Source organism: Bombina bombina, chromosome 4 (genome assembly GCF_027579735.1).
Source record: "Bombina bombina isolate aBomBom1 chromosome 4, aBomBom1.pri, whole genome shotgun sequence".
Taxonomy (NCBI): Eukaryota; Metazoa; Chordata; class Amphibia; order Anura; family Bombinatoridae; genus Bombina; species Bombina bombina.
This window is the reverse complement of record NC_069502.1, coordinates 172,372,401-172,386,740: the sequence shown is the minus strand read 5'-3', so window position 1 is coordinate 172,386,740 and position 14,340 is coordinate 172,372,401. Positions and strand designations below refer to the sequence as shown.

At 39.6% G+C, this 14,340-nt stretch overlaps 1 protein-coding gene across 2 annotated transcripts in view; it reads right to left on the bottom strand.

The window, feature by feature from the left end:
• The window catches only part of ADAM17 (ADAM metallopeptidase domain 17), a 306,921-nt gene that overhangs the window by 252,038 nt on the left and 40,543 nt on the right, over positions 1-14,340 (bottom strand). The window contains exon 4 of one of the 2 annotated variants that reach the window (XM_053709701.1): positions 4,259-4,392. In XM_053709701.1, coding sequence (XP_053565676.1) covers positions 4,259-4,392 — 134 coding nt within the window. Of the gene's footprint in view, positions 1-4,258; positions 4,393-14,340 lie in introns of those variants that run through there. The other variant, XM_053709702.1, reaches the window with a different exon arrangement.

Sequence of the window (14,340 nt, the reverse complement as noted above, 5' to 3'; positions counted from 1 at the left end):
GCCGAGGAATGGAATGAAGTGCTCGGCAAGTGGTTAAGATCTTTGATTTTCTGACCTCCGTCAGAAAAATTTTCATGTCTACCGAGTCTATCAGAGTTCCTAGGAATGGAACTCTTGTGAGAGGGACAAGTGAACTCTTCTTTATGTTCACCTTCCACCCGTGAGATCTAAGAAAAGCCAACACGATGTCCGTGTGAGATTTGGCTAGCTGGCAAGTTGATGCCTTAATCAAGATATCGTCCAGATAGGGCACAACTGCTATCCCCCGCGGCCTTAGAACCGCCAGAAGGGACCCTAGTACCTTTGTAAAAATTCTGGGAGCTGTGGCCAACCCGAAAGGAAGGGCCACAAACTGGTAATGCTTGTCCAGGAAGGCGAACCTGAGGAACTGGTCATGATCTTTGTGGATAGGAATGTGAAGATACGCATCCTTCAAATCCACTGTGGTCATATGTTGACCCTCCTGGATCATTGGTAAAATTGTCCGAATGGTCACCATCTTGAAGGATGGGACTCTGAGAAATTTGTTTAGAATTTTGAGATCTAAGATCGGTCTGAAGGTTCCCTCTTTTTTTGGGAACCACGAACAGATTGGAGTAAATCCCCTGCCCCTGTTTTGCTTTTGGAAATGGGCAGATTACACCCATAGTATATAGGTCTTCTACACAGCGTAAGAACGCCTCTCTTTTTCTCTGGTTTACAGACAAACGTGAAAGATGAAATCTCCCCCTTGGAGGAGAATCTTTGAATTCTAGATGATACCCCTGGGTCACGATTTCTAAAGCCCAGGAATCCTGCACGTCTCTTGCCCAAGCCTGAGCGAAGAGAGAAAGTCTCCCCCCTACTAGATCCGGTCCCAGATCGGGGGCTGCCCCTTCATGCTGTCTTGGTAGCAGCATCGGGCTTCTTGGTCCGTTTACCTTTATTCCAGGTCTGGTTAGGTCTCCAGACTGACTTGGATTGAGCAAAATTCCCCTCCTGCTTTGTGGCAGGGGAGGAAGTAGAGGGACCACCTTTGAAGTTTCGAAAGGAACGAAAATTATTTTGTATGGCCCTTATTCTATTTGTCTTTCCCTGAGGAAGGGCATGGCCTTCTCCCCCAGTGATGTCGGAAATGATCTCCTTCAGTTCAGGCCCAAATAGGGTCTTACCTTTGAAAGGAATAGCTAATAGCTTAGATTTTGATGACACATCAGCAGACCAGGACTTAAGCTATAACGCTCTACGCGCTAAAATGGCAAAACCTGAATTCTTTGCCGCTAATTTAGCCATTTGAAAAGCGGCATCTGTAATAAAAGAATTAGCTAGCTTGAGAGCCTTAATTCTATCTAAAATATCATCTAATGGGGTCTCAACCTTAAGAGACTCCTCTAGAGCCTCGAAAGAAAAAGCAGCTGCAGTAGTTACAGGAACAACGCACGCTATAGGTTGTAGAAGAAAACCCTGATGAATAAACAATTTCTTTAGAAGACCCTCTAACTTTTTATCCATAAGATCTTTGAAAGCACAACTGTCCTCAATAGGTATAGTTGTACGCTTAGCCAGGGTAGAAATAGCTCCCTCCACCTTAGGGACCGTCTGCCACGAATCACGAATGGTGTCAGATATGGGAAACATTTTCTTACAAGTAGGAGGGGGAGAGAACGGAATGCCTGGTCTATCCCATTCCTTAGTAACAATGTCCAAAATCCTCTTAGGGACTGGAAAAATATTAGTGTAAGTAGGGACTTCTAGATATCTATCCATTTTACACAATTTCTCTGGTGGAATTACAATATGGTCACAATCATCCAGAGTCACTAAAACCTCCCTGAGCAACAAGCGGAGGTGTTCAAGCTTAAACTTAAAGGCCGTCATATCTGAGTCTGTTTGAGGGAACATCTTTCCTGAATCTGAAAGCTCTCCCTCAGACAGCAATTCCCCCACACCCAAATCAGAACATTGTGAGGGTACATCGGAGATAGCAAATAAAGCATCAGAGGGCTCAGCATTTACTCTAATACCGGACCTACTGCGCTTCCCCTGCAAACCAGGCAGTTTAGATAATACCTCTGTGAGGGTAGTAGACATAACTGCGGCCATATCTTGCAGGGTGAAAGAATTAGACGCACTAGAAGTACTTGGCGTCGCTTGGCTGGGCGTTAAAGGTTGTGACATTTGGGGAGAAGTAGATGGCATAACCCGATTCTCTTCTGACTGAGAATCATCCTGAGACATACTTTTATCAGCTAAAATATGTTCTTTGCAATGTAAGGCCCTTTCAGTACATGAGGGACACATTTTAAGTGGGGGTTCCACAATGGCTTCTAAACACATGGAACATTGGCTTTCCTCAATGTCAGACATGTTAAACAGGCTAGTAATGACCACAAATAGGCTTGAAAACACTTTATTTAGTGAAAAAAATAATCTGAAAAAACGGTACTGCGCCTTTAAGAGAAAAAAAAAAAGCATACAATTTTTCCAAAACTGCTTTAAAATGATAAAATTATCCCAATTTTATGATAAAAGCATCCCAACTTGTCAGCTAAGTTTGCCCCACAAGGAAAGTAATACTTAACCCTTACCAAAAAAACGTTGTGCTATAAAAACGTTAACTTCAAATAAAAACACCCCCTGCACCTCGCCACAGCCCTGCTGTGGCGCCTACCTGCCCTCAGGGGTCTGTAAAATCGGATTAAACCTTAGATTAGGCCCAATACTGTTCTGAAAGGCCCACCGGAGTTGGAGCTTGCTGCTTGTCTGGGAAAAACAACTGCGCAACTGAGGCTCGAAAATAGGCCCCACCCATCTCACTCGATGTCTCACAGCCTAAAATAACCGCACCAGAGCGGTCTAAAACCTAGCCATGTGGGCTCATATACCCATAAATGAAGCCATGTGTAACCTCTATACTTAATAAAGTAGAAAAACGTCTATCATAAAAAACGTTATCTGTAACTCCCAGTTATGAAAACGTTTGCCCACAAACATAACAACAGTGTCAACCATTTTTTTATAGCCCAATATGCAAGTCCAGTAATACCCCTCTTTATAATTTAGTATTACTGCTTACCCTTTCCCTCATGGGGATACGGTCAGCCAATTCTGAAATAACACAGTCTCTCCAGAAAAAAATGACTGAACATACCTCACTGCTTATAGCATGAAAAACGTTCCTCACACTGAAGTTTCTTAAGTACTCCTCAGCCATTCTGTGGGAAATACTCTGGATCTTAGTAACAACTTCTAAGATCATCAGCCTCCAAGCAGAAGTCTTCATCCATCTGCTGCCTGGGAAAAAATATAACACACTGGTACCATTTAAAATAAACTCTTGCTTGAAGAAAATAAAAACTATCATCTTATCACCTCTTTCACTTTACCCTTCCTATTACTTAGAGTAGGCAAAGAGAATGACTGGGGGGTGGAGTCAAGGGATGAGCTATATAGACAGCTCTGCTGTGGTGCTCTTTGCCACTTCCTGTTAGCAGGAGGATAATATCCCATAAGTAAAGGATGAATCCGTGGACTCGTCATATCTTATAGAAGGAAAACAGTTTGAAAACGTATCCTTTAAAAGTGAATGTAAAGTTAACCCTCATTGCTCACGGCATTGGAAAGCCTTTTAAAAATGAGGCCGAGTTTAATTAATCAAATATTTTATATTTATTTATTACAATTTTTACCTTTTTAGAGCTCCGTCAATAAGTGCAGCTCTCCCGCCCGCCATATTGTGTAATTTATTGACAGGTGACGATTCTTAAAACAACTCATCCTTGACGTGACGTGCAAAGGGGCTGAACGCCCCGGGAGAGAAAACAAGGATGAGTTGTTTTAAGAATAGTCGCCTGTCAATCAATTACACAAGATGGCTGGTAGGAGAGCTGCGCTTATTGTCGGAGCTTTAAAAAAAAAAAAAAAAGTAAAAATTGTAGTAAATAAATATATATATACTGATTGTCATTGGCTTACCCATGTGTTCAGTTAGAAACTAGTAGTGCAGTGCTGTTCCTTCAACAAATGATACCAAAAGAATGAACAAAACTTAATAGAAGTAAACTGGAAAGTTGTTTAAAATTGTATGTTCTACCTATGTTTCATGAAAGAAAAAAAATTGGGTTTCATGTCCCTTTAAGCAAAGAAACATTTTTATTTTGAAAGATGTTTCAACAATGGTCATTCGTGCACGTGACAGAATGTTGGGTTTTGCAGAGCTAGTGAGACAATTCTACAAACAGTTTGATGACACAATAGGAATAAATGAATGAATGCTCACCTACTACGTGTCCAGTGAAGAAGTCGGATTTCTTTACATGGTATTCTCTCTCCTTGCCATTACCATCCAATACCACAGCACGAAGGTTTTCAGAGAAACGCTCTGTGCTTGAGGTGAGGTACAATTTAAAATGTCTGAAAGAGGGAAAAATGCTGGTTTCAAAAAGTTTCTACCAAATGAACATAGTTTTTTTTAAATGGATTTTCTTTAGAAATTATCTTTATTTGCGTGACACATGACAAAGTCTAGTTATTCCCTTAAACCATTTGATGATATAACATCGTATTTAAAAAGGGACTGCACAGTAATGTTAAAGTATGTGCAGAATTAAAATGGGCATTATGATACTCCCCTTTTATGCAGCCAAGCTTAAAAAGCTTTTGTCCCTCTAAATCAGGGGTCAGCAACCTTGGGCCCCCAGATGTTTTGGAACTGCATTTCCCATGATGCTGATACACTCTTTAGGATGTCTGAACTTCATGGGAAATGTAGTTCCAAAACATCTGGGGGCCCAAGGTTACTGACCCCTGTTGTAAATGATTCTGGTTTCACCCTTAAACACTCCTGCCGGCCACAGAGGTATTTTTATTTTTTTCTAAACCCAATAACAATACAATTCTGGAGTAGACTGTCCCTTTAAAATATATAACTTATTTACAATATTGTCAATTAGATCATACAGCTTCATCCTGGTTTAAATATTTTAAACTACGTTCCCAGGTCAAAGAGGTTTTAGTTTCCAATAAGGTTAAAAATACAACATATTTAGATTTTTTATGTCTAGTGACTAAAAGGGTTAAGGGTGCTATTTGCAGGGTTATACCATTTCTTTAATTTTTCTAAATTGAACTACATGGAAAAATGTGAATCTTAAAGGGCCATAATACCCAAATGTTTAAACAATTGAAAGTGATGCAGTATAGCTGTAAAAAGCTGATTAGAAAATATCACCTGAACATCTCTATGTAAAAAGAAAGATATTTTACCTCAAGTTCCTCAGTAGCCACCTCCCATTGTAAAGGATTTCTAAGCAGCATTTTAGTGTGTCTGTCCTAGGACAGCTTACGGGATGAGGCTTGTGCACTCTCATATTATTTCCCTATTCAGCTTACTATGAAATCTCATGAGAGATAAGTCAAATCTCATGAGATCACAGTAAAAGAGTTCATGACCTCAGCACTGATGACGCTGATTGGCTGCTGTTCATATCTTCATTTTTTTTTATTTATTTTTTACCTGCAGCTGGGAACAGCTGAGTATAACTTTTTACACAGAACTTACTCTGCTTAATTTTCCTTTTTTACATAGAGATGCTCAGGGGATATTTTCAGCTTTTTACAGTTATACTGCATCAGTTTCAAGTGATTTAGCATATGAGTATTATGTCCCTTTAACATCTTGACTACTCCGTCCAGGAACGGTCAGAGTAGGTCAAAAAGGAGGAACCCCTTCTCTATAGAGCAAAATGTACAAGAAAATATTGTCAAAGTAATATATAGGTGGTATTTAACTCATGGCAGTTGGCGATGTCAAGCGGTGGCAAATACATGAGAATGTTTTAGAGGTTGTGGGAAAAGGCACCTAAGTGGTGGGAGAGCCCTTTTGTTAAAAATTATTGGGTAGAAGTGGCTAGATTGCCAAGTGTAGTGCTGGAGAAAATCATCCATTTAAGTCCTCAAATAGCTTTATTACATCACCCAATGAAGGGGGGTCCTTCGGGCCTCATCTTAAACTAATACAAATAATTTGTTTAGCAAAATATTTCACATTTATAGAACCTAAAAGTGCAATATTATTATGAAATGGCAAACACTGTCTCACTGAGTTTTTCACAATCTGGAAACAATGGAAAATTTAAAGTGAAAATCCAAGGAATTACAAGTTATAACAGAATCAGACGCCAATAGAGAGATATTAGATAGCTAGTTACATTGGTTAATCTTCTTGACCAGCAATATTTATGTATTTTGAACACTCTGGGATATTTTGTTTTCTTTTCCATCCCATGTGAATTATATAAACTTCTATTATTGGTTTATTATTAAAATGGATACTAAACCCAAATGATTCAGATAGAGCATGACATTTTAAGCAACTTTCTAATTTACTCCTATTATCATTTTTTTCCATTCTCTTGCTATCTTTATTTGAAAAAGAAGGCATCTAAGCTAAGGAACCAGCCAATTTTTGGTTCAGACCCTGGACAGCCCTTGTTTAATAATGGCTGAGATTTAGCAACCAATCAGCAAGAACAGGTTCTCTATTGGATTGAGATCTGTGGAGGCCATTGGAGTACAGTGAACTCATTGTCATGTTCAAGAAACCAGTTTGAGATAATTTGAGCTTTGTGACATGGTGCATTATCCTTCTGGAAGTAGCCATCAGAAGATGGGTATACTGTAGTCATAAAGGGATGAACATGGTCAGCAACAATACTCAGGTAGGCCATGGCGTTTAACCAATGCTCAATTGCTCCTAAGGGGCCCAAAGTGTGGCAAGAAAATATCGCCCTACACCGTTACACCACCAGCCTGAACCATTGATACAAGGCAGGATGGATCCATGCTTTCATGTTTACGCAAATTGTCGCATCTGAAATCCAGACTCATCAGACCAACCTCTTAGCTGTGGTTTAACCTGTTGAAAGACTGAACAGAAAAAACAGTAAACTGAAATTCAGCTGTATAAGGAGTTAAACAGGATGACTGCCACAGGAAATCACAGCAGCTGTGCTGGAAGTGTGCAATTCACTAGCGCATTTTCTAGTTATGATGGTGTCTGTGTTAATCAAGCCCTATGCATACCGTGTGTCTGAGAAAAAAAGGGGCACAGAGTGATCCCAGAATCTCAGGAGCAGCCATGCACTACAGGGAGCTACAGCAGCTAATGATTGGTGGCTGCACATATATGCCTTTTTTCCCCCCCATTGGCTTATCTGATATTGTCAAACTAGCACCCAGCAGTGCAGTTACTCCTTCAACAAAGGATACTAAGAGAATGAAGGAAATTTGATAAGAGAAGTAAAGTGGAAAGTTGTTTAAAATTATATGCTCTATCCATATAAGTGAAAGAAAAAGAAAAAACGTTCCATGTCCCTTTAAACAAAATAAAGGAAACACCACATAAAAAGTTAAACCTTAACGTAACTATAAAACATTGGAAATGAGTAATGTTAGGTTGGTTACCACTAAGCAGTATATTAGGTGTATGAGGCATAACCTGGTATAAGGAGCACAAAACATGGACCCTAAACAAAACTTGCCCAAAATTAGGTTTTAAAGCCAAGAGGATCCCTTCAACCCATAAAGTTATTTGCCAACCTTAAAACATGATGGGAGATTTGCAAAGGTATAGGCAGCCATTCAATGCGACTAATTAAAGTGATACTTAAAATAGATCAACATCCCATATGGAAGAGCAGCATTTAAATAGGTTGATTTTTTTGGTCTGAAAAAAAAGTGAAGTAAAATAGTTTTACATTTAAATTAAAAACTACTACAGTAGTATCAGCTGTGAACTTCCAAATAATGGTCATAGGTTAATAGGTTCAATGAGTATAAGTAGGAAGTACACAACGGATAGGGCTGTGGAAGTCTCACATTATATTTAAATAGCTTTTACTTGAATTATTCAGAAAAAAACAAACATGTTTAAAAGCTGTTTGATATGCAATAGATATTTTTTAGCACCATGCCCCTGTAAGACTGATAATTGCTCTGCATGATCATACAAACGCCAAAAAGGAGTATGAGGCCATTTTATGAGATCCTATGGTGCAAACACTAATCCCTCACAATATGCCCATATTTCAGGGTGATAAAGCTCCCGTACACGCTGCTAAACTAATTAAAGACTGGTTTCATGAGGACCAGGAAGAAGTCAAAAACATTCCAGATATTAAACATCTCTAAATCATTATGGGAATTTCAAGAATACAAAAGTAGAATATCCACCAAATCCATCCGAATAAGGATAGAAGACATTTCTCTTTTTCCAAAATGGTGCTATATCCCACTGTACACAGTTAAGGATTGAAGCCGTTTAAAAGACAAAGGGAAGTCCTACTACTTATGTTTATATTAATATATTAAAGGGCCATGATACCCAAATGTTGTAACACTTGAAAGTGATGCAGCATAGCTGTAAAAAAGCTGACTAGAAAATATCACCCGAACATCTCTATGTAAAAAAAAATAAAAAAAAAAAAAATATGATGATATTTTACCTCAAAATGTCCTAAGTATTCACAACCCACTGTAAAGGACTTTAAGCAGCAAATCAGTATGCCTGTCCCAGGACTGGCAAGGGAGTGAGCTTCATGCACACACTCGTGTTATTTCCCTATTCAGTTTAAGGAAGTTTACTATGAAATCTCATGAGAGTTAAGTGAAATCTCATGAGATCAAAGTTAAAGAGTTCATGACCTCAGAACTGTTGATGCCGATTGGCTGAAGTTCATTTCTTTCTTTTTTTTACCTGCAGCTGGACAGCAGCTGAAGTATAACTTTTGACACAGCACTTACTCTGGTGAGCTCAGGAAGTTGTGAGGTAAAATATCTTCCTTTTTTACACAGAGATGCGCAGGTGATATTTCCCTGTCAGCTTTTTACAGTTATGCTGCATCAGTTTCAAGTGATTTAGCATATGAGTATTATGTCCCTTTAAATGTTTGTTTTGTCCATCTATTGCAAATGTCTAGTAGCAAATTAGAATGGATGAAAATAAAAACCATAGGAGTTAAACAAAACAACAACAACTATAAAAAATACAGCAAATTTTTACAAACACTTGGTTAGGGAATCGGGCACATTCTGCTAGAACTAATAAGTCCGGCCCCTCATATAAGAAAGGAGAGGACTGTTTCTATAGTACTTTCTCTTAACATATTAACTAATGTCACAAAGTAAATAACAGAGAAAGGAGCTAAAATACAGTGACATACTTATACATTATGGTGTCAAAACAACAGCCATCATAAAAAAAAGTGTGTGAAGAGCCACAGCTCAGCCAGCTATATTTTTATGCTCTGATCATAAGCAACCATATATACAAACTGACAGTATTACAAATATGCGTTTTGAGATACAATAAAACTGAATAAATGATGAATTTGCATCTTTATTCTAAAGTTTCCTGAACCGGACAGATCCTTATTAAAGATATCCCAAATAATAAACACCTGTTCATATAACCAGGGTGGATTTAAAAAAAAATATTTAAATAAGATTTATTTTTAAATAAAAATCTGTGTAAAGATAGTTTCTATTTAAGATAAAAAGGAAATTTATGCTTACCTGATAAATTGATTTCTTCTACGATACGACGAGTCCACGGATTTCATCCTTACTTGTGGGATATTAACCTCCTGCTAACAGGAAGTGGCAAAAAGCACCACAGCAGAGCTGTATATATAGCTCCTCCCTTCCCTCCACCCCCAGTCATTCGACCGAAGGTTTTAGGAAGAAAAAGGAAAAGCTAAAAGGTGCAGAGGTGACTGAAGTTGTAAAAATAAAATATAATCTGTCTTAAAATGACAGGGAGGGCCGTGGACTCGTCATATCGTAGAAGAAATCAATTTATCAGGTAAGCATAAATTTCCTTTTCTTCTACAAGATACGACGAGTCCACGGATTTCATCCTTACTTGTGAGATACAATACCAAAGCTACAGGACACGGATGAAAGGGAGGGACAAGACAGGAACCTAAACGGAAGGCACCACTGCTCGAAGAACTTTTCTCCCAAAAACAGCCTCAGAAGAAGCAAAAGTATAAAATTTGGAAAAAGTATGAAGGGACGACCAAGTCGCAGCCTTACAAATCTGTTCAACAGATGCATCGTTTTTAAAAGGCCCATGTGGAAGCCACAGCCCTAGTAGAATGAGCCGTAATTCTTTCAGGAGGCTGCTGTCCAGCAGTCTCATATGCCAGGCGGATGATACTCCTCAGCCAAAAAAGAAAGAGGTAGCCGAAGCTTTCTGACCCCTACGCTTTCCAGAATAAACAATGAATATTGAAGATGATTGACGGAAATCCATAGTTGCCTGTAAGTAAAACTTCAAGGCACGAACCACGTCCAGGATCTGTAACAGACGCTTCTTCTTAGAAGAAGGATTAGGACACAAGGAAGGAACAACAATTTCCTGATTAATATTCTTATTTTAAACAACCTTAGGAAGAAGTCCAGGATTGATACGTAAAACCACCTTATCAGAATGAAAGATTAGGCGAATCACACTGTAACGCTGAAAGCTCAGAAACTCTTCAAGCAGAAGAAATGGCAATTGAAACCAGAACTTTCCAAAATAACAATTTAATATCTATGGAATGCATGGGTTCAAACGGAACCCCTTGAAGAACTAAATTCAAACTCCAAGGAGGAGTAATTGGTCTAAATACAGGCTTAATTCTAGATAGAGCCTGACAAAAAGACTGAACATCTGGCATATCTGCCAAACGTTTGTGAAGCAAAATCGACAAAGCAGAAATTTGTCCCTTTAAGGAACTAGCTGCTAACCCTTTCTCCAATCCTTCTTGGAGGTAAGACAGAATCCTGGGAATCCTAACCTTACTCCATGAGTAACCTTTGGATCTGCATACCAAGTCCTGTGTGGCCACGCAGGCGCTATCAGGATTACTGAAGCTCTCTCCTGTTTGATCCAAGCAATCACGCGTGGAAGGAGAGGGAGCGGTGGAAGCACATAAGCTAGGCTGAACGACCAAGGAACTGCCAAGGCATCTATCAGTTCGGCCTGAGGATCCCTCGACCTGGATCCGTATCTTGGAAGCTTGGCATTCTGTCAAGATGCCATCAGATCCAATTCCGGTCTGCCCCATCGGAGAATCAGAGAGGCAAACACCTCCGGGGGGAGCTCCCACTCCCCCGGATGAACAGTCTGACGATTTAGAAAATCCGCTTCCCAGTTCTCTACTCCTGGGATGTAGATTGCCGATAGATAGCAAGAGTGGGCCTCCGCCCATTGGATTATCTTTTAAACTTCTATCATCGCTAAGGAACTCCTCGTTCCCCCCTGATGATTGATATACGCCATAGTCGTGATATTGTCCGATTTGGCTTAAAGGGCCATTAAACACTCATTTTTTTTTGCATAAATGTTTTGTAGATCTATTTATAAAGCCCATAAAGTTAGTTTTTTTAAAAAATGTATAATTTTGCTTATTTTTAAATAACATTGCTCTGATTTTCAGACTTCTAACCAAGCCCCAAAGTTTTATTTGAATACCGTCAGCTACCTTCTCCAGCTTGCTCCTGTTTGTGTAAAAGGGTCTTTTCATATGCAAAAGAAGGGGGAGGGGGGGAGTGTCTTATTTCCCACTTGCAGTGGGCTTTCAAACTGCCTTTTCAACAGAGCTAAACTGAAAGCTTCCAAGTACGTTTTTAAACCATTTTATACTGGATTTTTATATCAGTATCTGTTCATCTTATTCTTTATAGTCGTGTCTATTACATGAAGTTATATGAAAATTAGTGTATACTGTCCCTTTAAGCCAACTGAGGCCACGCCTGAAGCGCATTGAATATTGCTCTCCGTTCCAGAATATTGATTGGAAGTAGAGACTCCACCTGAGTCCAAACACCCTGAGCTTTCAGGGAATTCCAGATTGCACCCCAACCCATAAGGCTGGCGTCCGTTGTCACTATCACCCACAAGGGTCTGCGGAAACAAGTCCCCTGGGACAGATGATCCGACGACAACCACCAAAGAAGAGAGTCTCTGGTCTCTTGATCCAGATTTATCTGAGGAGATAAATTTGCATAACCCCCATTCCACTGTCCGAGCATGCACAGCTGCAGTGGTCTGAGATGAAAGCGAGGAAATGGAATGATGTCCATTGCCGCTACCATTAATCCAATTACCTCCATACACTGAGCCACTGATGGCCGAGGAAAGGACTGAAGTGCTTGCAAAGTATTTAGAATTTTTGATTTTCTGACCTCTGTTAGAAATATTTTCATGTCTACCGAGTCTATCAGAGTTCCCAAGAAAGGAACCCTTGTCTGTGGAACTAGTGAACTCTTTTCTATGTTCACCTTCCAACTGTGAGCTCTCAGGAAAGACAGGACTATGTCCGTGTGAGCTTTTGTCAGATGATAATTTGATGCCTGGATTAAAATGTCGTCCAGATAAGGCTCCACTGCTATGCCTCGCGGTCTGAAAACCGCCAGAAGGGACCCTAGAACCTTTGTGAAGATTCTGGGTGCTGTGGCCAACCCGAAGGGAAGAGCCACGAACTGATAATGTTTGTCCAGGAAGGCAAACCTTAGAAATTGATGATGATCCTTGTGGATAGGAATATGAAGATATGCATCCTTCAAGTCCACAGTATTCATATATTGACCCTCCTGGATCATTGGTAAAAATCGTTCGTATAGTCTCCATCTTGAATGATGGGACTCTGAGAAATTTGTTTAGACACCCGAGATCTAAAATGGGTCTGAAAGTTCCCTCTTTTTTGGGAACCACGAAAAGATTTTAATAAAACCCCTGCCCCTGTTCCAGTTTTGGAACGCCTCTCTTTTTATCTGGTCTGCAGATAATCGTGAAAGATGAAATCTCCCTCTTGGGAGAATATCCTTGAATTCCAATTGATACCCGTGGGTCACTATTTCTAGTGCCCAAGGGTCCTGAACATCTCTTGCCCAAGCCTGAGCAAAGAAAGAAAGTCTGCCCCCTACTAGATCCGGTCCCGGATCAGGGGCCGCCCCTTCATGCTGTCTTTGTAGCAGCAGCGGGCTTCTTGGATTGTTTACCTTTATTCCAAGCCTGGTTGGGTCTCCAGACTGACTTGGATTGAGAAAAATACGCTTCCTGCTTTGTGGAGGAAGAGGAAGCAGAGGGTCTTGTTTACCCCTCATCTTAACAGATTTATCCTGAGGTAGGGCATGGCCTTTACCTCCAGTAATGTAAGAAATGATTTCCTTCAATTCAGGCCCGAATAGGGTTTTATCTTTAAAAGGAATAGCTAAAAGTTTAGATTTTGATGAAACATCAGCAGACCAAGACTTGTGCCATAACGCTCTACACGCTAAAATGGCAAATCCTGCATTTTTCGCTGCTAATTTAGCAATTTGAAAAGCGGTATCTGAAATAAAAGAATTAGCTAGCTTGAGAGCCTTAATTCTATCCAAAATGTCATCTAATGGAGTCTCAACCTTCAGAGACTCTTCTAGAGTATCAAACCAAAAAGCTGCTGAAGTAGTAACTGGAACAATGCAAGCCGTAGGTTGTAAAAGAAAACCCTGATGAATAAATAAATAATTTAGAAGACCCTCTAACTTCTTATCCATAGGGTCTTTGAAAGCACAACTGTCCTCAATAGGTATAGTTGTACGCTTAGCCAGGGTAGATATAGCTCCCTCCACCTTAGGGACTGTTTGCCACGAGTCCCGAATGGTGTCTGATATGGGAAACATTTTCTTAAAATTAGGAGGGGGAGAGAACGGTATACCTGGTCTATCCCATTCCTTTTTTACAATTTCCGAAATTCTTTTAGGAACTGGAAAAACATCAGTGTAAGTAGGCACCTCTAGATATTTGTCCATCTTACACAATTTCTCTGGTGGTATCACAATAGGGTCACAATCATCCAGAGTCGCTAAAACCTCCCGAAGTAACAGGCGAAGGTGTTCAAGCTTAAAAGGGACACTGTACCCAAAAAATTTCTTTCATGATTCAGATTGAGCATGAAATTTTAAGCAACTTTCTAATTTACTCCTATTATCAAATTTTCTTCATTCTCTTGGTATCTTTATTTGAAATGCAAGAATGTAAGTTCAGATGCCGGCCCATTTTTAGTGAACAACCTGGGTTGTCCTTGCTGATTGGTGGATAAATTCATCCACCAATAAAAAAAGTGTTGTCCAGAGTACTGAAACCAAAAAAAAGCTTAGATGCCTTCTTTTTCAAATAATGATAGCAAGAGAATGAAGAAAAATTGATAATATGAGTAAATTAGAAAGTTGGTTAAAATTGCATGCTCTTTCTGAATTGCAAAAGAAAAAATTTGGGTTCAGTGTCCCTTTAAATTTAAAGGACATGACGTCCAAATCTGTCTGAGGTAA